Consider the following 12,289-nt stretch of genomic DNA (forward strand, 5'->3'; position numbering starts at 1 on the left):
GAGGAGCAGTGTTGTCTCTGCCCGGAGGGCTGCGGCTGGGGTGCGCATTGCTCATGGGAGGGCTGAGCCTGATCTTGGATGAGCAGATGGCCCAGGGAAGAGACATTAATTAAGAACAGGGCTCTGCTGCGCGCAGGAGCCTGCTATTTGTGCTCATGAGGAGGATTTGCAGAACGGCAAAAGCTGGAGGGGCCTTCCTTGCCTGCCAAATAGCAGCAAAAGCAGACTAGGAGGCGTGCAGCCTGGATCTTGGCTGTTTCCAAATACAAGTTAAAAGATGTCCGCAAGCAGCCCTTTCCCTGAGCCCACTGCTTGCTGTGTCTGTGAACAGTCCCTAAGGAGCTAGAGGTAGAGAGCAGAGATGCCCATGGAAATGATAGAGGAGGCACCAGGAGTCACCGGCTGAGGTTTGGGGCTCCCCACACCCGGGAGCACTGCTGGGACCAGGCTGGTGCAGTCACATCCTGCACCCCAGCACATGAGGCCCCCAGGACCCATCGAACACATTGAGGGTGCTTCAACAAGTAGCAGAAAAATAGCACCAGCCAGGGTAAATGTAGAGGAGGAGGCTCTGCTGTCGCTGGGAGACGGCTGGGGGCTGAAGGCATCACTGCCAAGCATTTACTGCTATCCACATCCCCTCTGGCTTTCTCTTTCTGAGCAGTCACTAACCAGTGTTGCAGCTGACATTACAGACCTTCGGACAGCCTGGCAAACACACTGGGGCCGTTCAAATCCCATGCACTTTCCACCTTGGAGTCTGAACCCACCACTTGGAGAGGGGAGCAACTCCCTGCATCCTGAGCCAGGGCTGTCCCTCGTCCCCCAAAGCCGCCTCCTGCCAGCATCACCCGGTAACCCTGCCGGACCCAGTGGAAACCTTGTTGAACAGCTGTGGACTTTTTTTGGTCTGAAATCAGTACCAGTCTGAAATCTTTCATGAGCTAGAAAGGAGGTTTAATCACTTGCTTTATTGCACAAGAAAAATCCTGCATTCTGTTAGTGTTATGAATTAGCAGAAATTAAAAAATAGGGTTGTCTACACATTGCTTGAAAATTGTTTACAGCAAATAATGAACAAAGCAAAGCATATTGCCAGAGGCCTGGTTGTTGAGACACTGTATCGCATTATTAATTAAAATACAAGTCAGCTTTTTCCAGTCCTTGTAGCCTGTGGGTATCCAATGTACTCCACTTGATTGAATCAGGTAGTGGCAGCACAGGCATTTTTTATTTTGTGCTGGAAGGGATAACAAAAATGTAAAGCTGTTTTCTCCTACTTCATTTGAAAAAAATATTATTTTGGAATGAAGGTGTAGCAGCTGCAGCAGCCAGGCAGGAATACTGTGAGGTACACACTTCTACCTCTGCGCTAGGATTTAAGCACGGGGTCTACATCCCCAGCATCTCTCTGGTGCAGGCAGGCGGGTCTCCAGCCAAGGCAGCCCTTCCCATGGCCATGGGAGGCTGTGGGCAGCAGTCCCTGTTTTGGGGAAGTGAATTAATCCGAGCAGGAGAGCCGTTTGTCCTTGTAAGGGGATTTCCCCCCTTCTTCCCTTGTGGGGAAGGAGTCACTGACTGGCCAGAAACAAGCACGGTTCTGTCTTTGGTTGGTCACAGGAGCCTGCAAAAAGTTAATAGGATATCATGGAGCTGCAAAACGTAACATGTACTTTGTATGTGCATTCTGGTAGGGGCTGCGACTGGTGAGCGAGTGCAATTAAAGGAAACCCGAAAACCTCACCCGCCCCTCACCGAGGCCAGCTACAGTCAGAGCCATTCAGTTTCTCTGCAGAAAGCACCAGGACCCCAGACTCGTCAGCCAGCGCTGGCAAGGGGACACTACCCAAAACAGTGCAGGGACAAGATATCTGAGTATTTGAGACAAATGCAAATTTGTAAATAAAGACACGGTCAAAACATAACGTGACTTTGTCATGATGAGAAAATCATTGTGTGAGGCATCCAGGTCATTTGCAACCCCCGCTGATGCCATCAGCGGACGCTCCGTCTGCTACCCCAGCGAACATGAGCAGGGCACACAAAGCTGCTCTTTTCCAGCGTGTGCCTAGAAATAGTCTCTCAATGGCTCTCCAAAACACTTACGTGATTTGAGAGCCTACCTGTAACTTTAAAAATTACTTTCCACCTTTGATATTGTTTAAATTGCTCCAGGTCTCGGTACCCAACGAAACCGCAGGGACTGCAGAGGAGTTGTGCAGTCCCATCTCCCAGCACAGGGGCTGAGCCAGTCCAGTGCAGACCTAGAAGCCTATCTGTAGGAAATACTCCCCTTTTAGGTCGAAGGAATTAATTTTTGGCCCATTTCCAAAGGCCACGTGTCCTTTTGCTCCTCTGTTTTCCAAAAAAAAGGAATTAATCTTTTTCATCTATTTCCAAGATAAGAAAGGAAACAAATACACTTCCCACTTGAAACAAGCAAGCCAAAACCAGAGAGCCACATCTCTGAAGAAGCAGCGACAGCAGAATCACCAGGATGTTTGAAGACAGGCAGACCCCTTTCCCTGGCGGCGAGCGGATTTGGTTTAACAGCCGCGTTACAGCGCGGAGAAGGGGTGCTGAGCCAGGGGGGGTGGGCGCCCTCCCTATCGCCGGCTGCCGGCGCTGAGCTTCGGTAGGCTCTGACAGCACCCACAGCCCGGCGGCAGGAAAACAGCCCAGGGCTTTTTCCCCTAGGGAGAAGTTCAGCTGTTTTTTTGGTTTTTTTTTTTTTGGTGTTAAAAGGAGAAAACAGAATTATTCCATTTGGAAATATCTCTGCAGCTGGTGTCCCCGTCCAAGGGGTGGCAGGGGCAGCTCAGCCCAGAGGAAGGCGGAGGCCACGAGGCACCTCAGCTGCATGAAGGGCAGCAGCGCTCCAGCACTTTCCCAAGGCTTCTGGTTTTGAGCTGTTTTCCTGCAATAAAAATGCAAGATTACCATGGTGAACAGACACCTCTCAGTCTCCAAACACGCTGCTTTGTCAAAACCTTTTTGTCAGACTGTTATCGGTACTAATAAGGACATCTTGAAGGGCCTCCTAGTAGACACAAGGTATTTTCTACTAGACTTCCCTTTATTTCAGTATTGCTGAGGTACTAGCAATATTTTAATATTTCTTATTTAATTGTTTTATTATTAATATTTGTCATTCAAATATACAAGAAAATATACAGGATGGGCAACGTATCAACGCAGCATCACTGGAGCGACACCGAGTTATGGAATTTCCTGACTTTTAAATGCTTGATCTTGCAACATTAACATTGCATTAACACTGGGGGGTTTTGCATTCAATTTTATAAAGGCCAGGGGGGAAATAACCTATTTCCCTGCTGCCCACATTTGAAATCCATGCTTAAGTGCACATTGGGTCAACCCCTAACCAGCTGTAACTACGCAGCCAAGTTATTGGATTTCTTGATGAATAGAGATCAGGAAATGCACCTGTCTGGCTGCAGAGAGAGATTTGCATAAAAATGAAGATTATGTACACCTGCATATGTAAAATATCAATGAACAGAATCGAGTGTATGTATGTAAAACCCACAACACTAGCTTTCAGATAAAGCACTGCAGAGTTGTTTCAAACCCAAGCGTCCCCTCTGTGGGAGAAGAGTAAGAGGAGAAGCTGGCAGCCAGGTCCTCGTTAGCTGATTCAATTTCCTGGCACAGAAATCCACTGGAAAGTTGCAACAGCTCTCGCCTGTCAGGTGGTTCAAGATTAGGCTAGTAAGTGCACTAATTGCTGCTTATCTTCTGCTCCATATCCCAAAGGCTTCAGTTACTGGAGAGCTTAGGAGCAGGACACCCAGAGCAGGTAACCGCAGCAGGGCAGCACGGGGAATCCCGGAGCAACGCTGCATCCCGGGGTTGTGCGCACCACCTCGATTGCGGCTCCTCGACGCCTGGGTCTGAGCTCTGTGGGCTCAGGTGCCGGGTGGCCACTGCAGGTCACAGAGCAACAGCCCAAGCCTGGGCTGCAGCAGTTAATAAGCTCTCTCGTGCACACATGCACACATATTTCATTTGCGCATCCACGTAAGAGGTACAAATATAGGGAGAGAGGGCAGAGAGGAGGGGTGCAAAGCACAATGCTGTTAAAATCAGACTCCACACATGCCGTGCCCTGCCTGTACTCACCGTTGCCTCCAGTCGCTGGTCCCGGTGCGTGGCTGGGCACCAGTCTGCAGCACCTGGGGCGGGGCTCAGGGAGAAGCAGGGTCTGAACCCCACAAACCCTGGGAGCTGGACAAGGAGCAGCGTGGGAGAGCACAAAGACCAGCCCTGCAGCCGGGAAAGTCTGCCCTTGGGCCATCCTTATCTGGGAGGCTCTAATTGCAAGTGCCAATCAGCAGGTGCCAATCAGAGACCCTTGTGTCACCTGGTGCCCTGCACCTCAGCAGCAGGCACTTTGCTTGCTGTGGCTGTAGCCCCTGTCCCTGCAGAGTCCTGTTTCCAGCAGCGAGGAGTCTCCCAGCCGCTGGCCAGGCACGGGACGGCTCCATCCGCACCCATGCAGCAGCTCTGGGTACCTGGACGTGCGCCCATCTGTGCCAGGGCCGCACAGCTGGGAGGGCACGGGGGGACCACCACCGCCCTGCCAGGGCCCCGTCACGGCTCCTCCCCGCGAGGAACCACGGCAGGGCTTTTGCCTCGCAGAAGGCTGTAGTGTCTGCTGCCGGGATGGGATTGCCTTCGAGGAACACCCAGCCCTTCCCAATGGAGGCTTGTTCCTACCACCAGGGATGTTGTTCCAGTCGTTAATTATCTCCATGTAAGAAACTCGTGCATTTGCAATCTGACTGGCCTGGCTTTAGCTGCCAGTCCAGGTATCTTAATCTGATGGAGGAAAGAAAATTTTTACTTCTGGAGATGCTAAAGTCACCGCTGAATTCTCTGATGCTTGCCAAGGTATTCTGAGTTTCATAAACCCTCCAGCCCTCTGAGGTGAGGTTTCCAGCCCAGCCCTGCATAACCTCTGCTCTTTTTCCAGCGTCCCTGCCGAGCACCGGCAGAGCCGGGCACAGCTTTCCAGGACGCTCCCATGCCTGGCAGGCTGCTCTGAACCCCGTGCACCGGGAGCCCCTGAGGCCGGTGCTGCTGCCGCACTGCCCGGGGGGCGCCCGGGGGCTCCGGCTGCCGAACCCCTGGCTATCCTGCTGCTGTCGCGAGCGGTGACCAGACGTGTGAAGCTGCTCCTTGGTGGGTTCTCCTTTCCTTGCTAATATTGCTTGGCTTGAAATTTTGTTCTACCCAAAAGGGAATGTTTCCAAGTTGATTTCTCACCGGTTTTATATTCCCTTTAATTTAGAAAAACACATATAAATAGCAGAAGGTATATTTCGTGTGTACACAACCACTTTTCCAATGGCTTCGTTGTTGTGTGTGAAATTAAAATAACATATTGATGATAATTTTAGCCTGATTTATTGTTAGCGAACAAGGTGAGTGCTGCTATATATGCTGACCCTTAGCCCTGTGCGGTCACAGGGACAAGGGACAGCGGTTGGGGCCAGGGTCCCCCAGCTTCGCTGTGGATGGAGGGCAGGAGACGCCTCCCCAGAGCTGGGCGTTGCGCTTGCTGCCTCCACACTCACCGTGGCCGGGAAGGATGGCGAGGGGACCTGGGGCCAGGGCCGCAGGGCTGGGGGTCCGAGGGGATGGACACGTCGCAGTTGTTACTGCCCCGCGGGGCCCTTGGAGGCTCTGCCTTAATGGCGTGATTAAGCCCATAAAAGAATTACAATTAATTAAGCATTATTTTTAAATTAAGAAAAATCTCTCCTGCATCAGGGCAGCCTCATGCCATGGCAACCAAGCCTTTCTCATTGCTCAACCCTGCAATATTTCTCCCTGGGAATGAATATTGCAGTACTGACAGCAGGTGGCATGGAGATGCCGGGGTGCCGGTGGCGCGGTCCCGTGGGCCACGTGTCACGCCGGCTTCAGCCTTCACCTCTGCTGCGAGGGTGTGCAGCAGACGTCTCCCTGGGGACGCACCAGCCCCACGCTCCCTTGGCCGCAGGGGCTCTCCTTGACTCCCTGCCCTCCCCGGTCCCCCGTGCTGGAAGGGATGGGCGCCTCTGCTCGGGTCCAGACCCTTCGGCTGCCATAGGGAGGATGAGAATTGTACGGATTCACGGCAGGCAGCTTGTGCAGGAGAGAAAGTACATGTTGTAAAGGGACCTTACAAAAAGTAGGCTAGCAAATACCAGTGACAACTATTTTAATACATCTCCTCTGACATGAATAGGAACTTTCTCTTACAACTGAATATAAATAGAAGTTGGACACAGCATTACTATATGAATAAATGAATTAATCAATCAATGACAAAAACATACTATGTAATCAAAAGATTTTTCATGTTAAGATTAATTTAGTGTAATACACGCCTAAATATTACATAAGCCCCCTTGACATTGAATTATATGACTTGGGGATGGGAAGGGGGCAGGCTGCTCGGTGTGGGAAGGCGGGACGGAGCCAGGGAAGCGGGTCGCCACCTCAGCAGCTGATGGCACGGGAGATGCTGGCACCCCCTGCTCTCCGGGCAGTGGTCCTCCCCGAGGGGCCACAGGGCCAGGCCCAGCAGACCCGGCTCCTCCAGCCATCAGGGTTTGCTGCGGGGCATTGCAGGGTGCACCCGCTGCGCTGGCCGGGGGATGATTTCCCACAGATAGGTTCTTTATTCATTAACAGCACGTATTTTCTATATATGTTCCAGGTGGACTGAAGGAAAAGCTATATATTCATTTATACTGGAAACAAAGGCCACAGATTTCGGACTTTGCCCTTGCAAGCCTGTGAGAGGCTGAATATTCCTGCAGGATTGGGCGCTCCCCCTCCCTGGAAGCGATGGCAGCTGAGGGCTCTCGCTCCTTCCAGAGCTGGCGTGTAAGGCTTTGCCTGCACAAGTTAATTAATCTAATGAGGCAACTTCTCTTGATATGTTATGTGTTCTGTATGCTTTCTCCCAGCAAATGATCACACATCCTAAAAATATAATCTTTATTCTCCACTTAAAGTTATGCTTGGAAGTTGAGGTTAGACAAATTCAGCCTTGAAAGAAAATGTAATTTCCTAGCAGCGAGCATAATTAAACATATGGAGCAGTTACCAGGGGAGGGAGCACACCCCCGTGGCTTAGTCATTAAAACCAGATTACATATCTATCCAACAGATCTGCTTTAACTCAGCTTGGTGGTGGACATTGGTAATGGTCAGTGTTTGGCCTTGCGCCCCGCTGTCCCCTGTGCAGGCTTGTGCTCGCGACCTGCGGGAGCAGAGGCTTGTCCTTGGTGATGCTCTGCATGGACGTGCTCCTGCAGGGTGGCAAGGGGCAGCTCAGCCCGCCCGTGCCTGTAACAGCCTAAGAAGATACAGCAGATAAAACGCTTTGCTTTTCAGGCCATTGGGATTACACCATCGCCCGTCTGAGAAGTACAGAAATAAATGTCCTGCTCCTATTTGTCCTGTAAGACTGGGAAAGCCACTTCTCCTTACAAAACATACCCAGGACTGTGCCACGATGACCAGACCGAGGTGTCCATGTTCCTCCTTGTGCCCAAAGCCCATGGCCGTCGAGCACGGCCGGCTCCAGCGGGGTCTCAGGCTGGCTCTGCCCCAGGCTGGAGCGCATCTGCCGGAGCCCATCCACCTGCTGGTCGCTCTTCACGGCGAGCCGCCCGTTCTCCTCCCTGATCTCCGATGTGCGTGTCTTGGAACATCTGGGCAATTCAAGTAAGGTTAAGGGGCCAGGGAGCAGTAAAAGGGGATGCGGGGTTTATTCGTTCGGTGCTAGTAAGATGATACCATCAGGGGAAGAACCTTTTGATTTTGCATTTATGTTGTATATTGATTTCCTTTAAAACAGTGACATGGGCTATTGCTAATACCTGTCTAGTTAATACTTAATGGCAACTCTGCTCTTACAGCCAATGAAGCAATTTTATAATATATGTAGGAAAACATACTTCTGTACATCTAATACTTTGGGTTTTTTTCGTTATTTCTAATCCCAATTTGCATAGATTTCGACTGAAAAAATGGAGGGATGAGGATCAAATGTGCTATCTTAAAAGGCTCTTGCAAGGTAGACTGAGGTTAGACTTATTCTGCGGGTGTTGCAGGAGACAGAGGGCCACATCATTTTGCACTATCTTAGAGGGACCACCACGACTAAACTTTTTTTGCAACACATTTCTCCACAGAATTATCTGCAACAAAACACTTCCCCTAAAACTGAAGGGGAAGCCAAGATTTTCATGTGGCCAAAAGCTGTTGAGTGAAAGCACCATGCAAGTGAAAGCATCCTTCATAAAAAGGAACGTCTGTTGCAGTGATGCTCAGGTGTATGGGTGCTCTGCTTTTGGAAACAAGGAAGGCGCAGCCCCAGGCGATGCCTGGTAGCGGCTGCAGCATTGCTAATACCCCTTTGCCCGACTGCCTGCCCGTGGGAACTGAGAGCAGCCACGCTGCAGCGTAAGTGGCATCAGCGTGGGGGAAGGACGTAAGGAAGATGACAGCTACAGACCAAGGCAGGGGACGGGAAAGGCATGGCTGCACCTCCTGAGAGCACTCGGCTGGGCTCAGCCATGAAATAACTCTCCATGCAGCGTTTGCCTTCAGGCGGGATTGATGGTTCCAGATGAAGCAGAAACTTTGATTTCGTTTTTCTTGCTGGTGAATTTGCCAACACCCATGTTGATTAACATGAAATTCTCTTTTCCGTTTGCAACGTGCTTCTACTAAATTTTTCAAACTTTTTATGAAGCGAGGCATTTTGGATGGAGACAGGTGGAGACAATGGATGCGGGGAGGGAATTGAAATGAAACGATTTGATCATGGGAGAGCAGGAATATGCAGTTAATGCCGTGGAAGGATGAAATCAGAGCAGCCAGGAGGGGGAGGAAGTGTTCTTTACTTGGGGACGGAGATGGAGGAGGACTTTAAAGCTGAGCCCTGTGTAGCTGCACATGAGCCTGCCGCGGGTGCAGCGTGAGCTCCTGAGGGGTCCGAGTCTGGGGCCGAGGCCGTGGGGGGGACGGGATGAGCCGCTTGCTGCCCTGGTGCCACTCTCTGCTCAGGGCCTGGGCTCGGTGAGGCGAGGGCACGGGCCCCCTCATCAGCTCCACGGGGCCGTCACCATCTCTGACTGCTCACATGAAAATGAACCTCCCTCTGGCCCCACATTTACCTTCTGAAGTCCTATTTCAGCTGCTGCAGGTTTGTCACTGCTGCAGCCCTTGTTTCTGAGCACAGGGGACTGCTGAAGGTTTTGGGGCCGTGTCGAGAGACAGTTCCTGTTGCAACAATCCAAATCCTGCTGTACAGTCCTGGGACTTCAGGGAGACTCCGAGAGACCCAGGCAGTTTTGTTGACGGCAAATTCACCCCTTTCTCCCATGCCCGTTTCAGATGCGGACAGTCAAACCTGGAGACAGTGCAGCCCATAAACACACAACCGTGGTGCGAAGGGACGGGGCAGGGGACAGGGAGGCTCCGGGCATCCGCCGGGACCAGCTGCACCTCTGTGCTGGTTTGTGTAGCACGCTGGGGTCTTGTGTCTGTGGGCAGCGCCCAGATCGTGCGATGAGCAGTGCAAGCAGTCACAGGCAGCAGCAGTGCTGAGGGCACCCCGTGCCTGTTAAGAAGGACAGTTAGACAGAGCTGTACGTCATGCACAAATACATATGAAAAACAAGTCCAAGGAGGAAGGTGCTGGGGTCCAGCGCAGTCTGGTTGGTGCCACCAGCAGCAGGGCAGCCGGGCAAAGGGGCTGCTGAAGCCGAGGCAGGCTTTGACCTGGTAACTTTAGGAAGAGCTTTGGGGCAAAACACCTTGCACTGAAATACCTGCAAATTGGTCCTTCCTCCTCAGGCTGGGACAGGGAGGGTTTGGTTCAGAGGGAGAACTTGGGGGCAGTTCCCCGTCCCTGTCCTTGCAGACCCAGCTGTGCCGCCGGCTCACAGAGGCAAGGACCTGCCGAGCAGGTGCAGGTCAGCTCTGGAGAAGCACAGAAACCCCCATCTCCCACTAACCCCAGTGTTCCCACCACAGTGTACCCATGCAATATCTTCTCTGTCACCAACACGTCACGGTGCTGCCTTACTGCTGGTGTGTTCACCACCGCAAGTACCACCAACCGCCCGTCGCGCAGACATCCCCTTGGGATGAGTGTGCAGTGAACACGCAGGCAGGAATTGCTCCTCCAGTTGCATTGCAAAAGCGAGTCTCAGTCCTTGCGCCTCCAAACGCTGGGCTGCAGGTGCAAAGCAGGTAGGAGGAAACGCATGGCTTTGCTTTGCACCTGCAGAAGAAATGAGCCTTATTCTTTTGCAAATTTACCCCATAATGAGAAACATATGTTATAGAACATGATTTTCTACAAACCAAGCATTTGCTGCATAGTTTATGGTTAAGTCTGAATGTAGTCACAGCTGTCATGGGAATTATGGGTTCCTTGATTTTCATAATTAAAAAGAGAGAGACGAAAAGAGAGGGGAAAGGAAGCAGGAGCCCACAGCCTGGTGCTGTAGGCACTGCCCATGAGTGCTCAGCAGGCGGCTTCGCTGCAGGAAGGAGAAATTCTCCTGTTGGAAATTCACTGAAATATTTCCTATACCGGTAGGTTATGCAGAGAACACCGTCTGCCTGATTCGGTGGTTAATTAAATAAAAGATATTACAAATAAAAAAATAGATTCTGGTTTTGGGCTCTTGGGAAATCATTACTGACTAGTGACCTCTCTTAACCTGGATAAGGTTCATGCAGGAGATGTCAAAGCGTGAAGCATAGCAAATATCCGTGAGCATGTACAATTACAGGTTTATTAAAGGGAAACAAGGACCATACGATAAATGGAAAAACCTGTTTCATGGACACAGTGAGCAGGCGTTTTCAAAAAGAGCCAAACTGGTTTCAGTAGGGGCTGTGCCCCCGAGCTCCAGACAAGCTGTCGAACCGGGGATGAAGGAACAGCTCTGCTGCCACGTATTCCTGCCAGCACAGGAGACGTTTCACCTGGGCACAGTGGAGGATGAAATAGTGGGTGAGGAATGCAGTAAAAGTCTGCTTGGGGAAGCATCTGGGGAGAGAAAGGGCCACCTGGGTAGAACTGGCTTATGTGGACCAGCTCAAAGCCAGCACAGACCGGGGCTTCTCCATCAAGGTTATCATCCCAGTCCAGCTACCAGGGCTAGAGGACTCAGGGGGTTCCCAAACAGCGTTCCTCTTGCATTTACACCCTGCCTGCAGGTGGGTCTCCGAGGCACTGCGAGGACCGGAGCAGAGGCATGGGCACATCTGCACCCCTGCATGGCCCTGCAGCCCCACGTGCTGCATCGACCGTGCGTGGCCCTGCAGCCCCACGTGCTGCATCGACCGTGCGTGGCCCTGCAGCCCCACGTGCTGCATCGACCGTGCGTGGCCCTGCAGCCCCACGTGCTGCATCGACCGTGCGTGGCCCTGCAGCCCCACGTGCTGCATCGACCGTGCGTGGCCCTGCAGCCCCACGTGCTGCATCGACCGTGCGTGGCCCTGCAGCCCCACGTGCTGCATCGACCGTGCGTGGCCCTGCAGCCCCACGTGCTGCATCGACCGTGCGTGGCCCTGCAGCCCCACGTGCTGCATCGACCGTGCGTGGCCCTGCAGCCCCACGTGCTGCATCGACCGTGCGTGGCCCTGCAGCCCCACGTGCTGCATCGACCGTGCGTGGCCCTGCAGCCCCACGTGCTGCATCGACCGTGCGTGGCCCTGCAGCCCCACGTGCTGCATCGACCGTGCGTGGCCCTGCAGCCCCACGTGCTGCATCGACCGTGCGTGGCCCTGCAGCCCCACGTGCTGCATCGACCGTGCGTGGCCCTGCAGCCCCACGTGCTGCATCGACCGTGCGTGGCCCTGCAGCCCCACGTGCTGCATCGACCGTGCGTGGCCCTGCAGCCCCACGTGCTGCATCGACCGTGCGTGGCCCTGCAGCCCCACGTGCTGCATCGACCGTGCGTGGCCCTGCAGCCCCACGTGCTGCATCGACCGTGCGTGGCCCTGCAGCCCCACGTGCTGCATCGACCGTGCGTGGCCCTGCAGCCCCACGTGCTGCATCACGGCGCTTCTTTCCCTGTCAGCCGCCTGCCTCTCCGCCAGCATTCCCCACAATTACAGCTCCGTGTAATTAATAATGTTTTCGTGAAGGGCATTTTCCTTGCATTGGGAAACAACTGCAATCACATTGACTGTATATCAACCAAAATACAAGTCACTTGGGGAATAAAGCAAAGATGTAATT

The 12,289-nt window shown here is 52.7% G+C and overlaps 1 protein-coding gene across 1 annotated transcript in view; it reads right to left on the reverse strand.

Annotated features, from left to right (window-relative positions):
* Positions 1-9,412, reverse strand: part of GALNT5 (polypeptide N-acetylgalactosaminyltransferase 5) — a 62,085-nt gene extending 52,673 nt beyond the window's left edge. The window contains exons 1-2 of the mRNA XM_009334039.1: positions 9,339-9,412; positions 7,519-7,733 (exon numbers count right to left, since the gene is read on the reverse strand). Of these exons, the coding sequence (XP_009332314.1) occupies positions 7,519-7,733; positions 9,339-9,412 (289 nt within the window). The remainder of the gene's footprint in view (positions 1-7,518; positions 7,734-9,338) is intronic.
* Between the last annotated feature and the right edge of the window lie 2,877 nt (positions 9,413-12,289).

Source organism: Pygoscelis adeliae, unplaced genomic scaffold (assembly GCF_000699105.1).
Source record: "Pygoscelis adeliae isolate BGI_AS28 unplaced genomic scaffold, ASM69910v1 Scaffold131, whole genome shotgun sequence".
NCBI classification, from domain to species: domain Eukaryota; kingdom Metazoa; phylum Chordata; class Aves; order Sphenisciformes; family Spheniscidae; genus Pygoscelis; species Pygoscelis adeliae.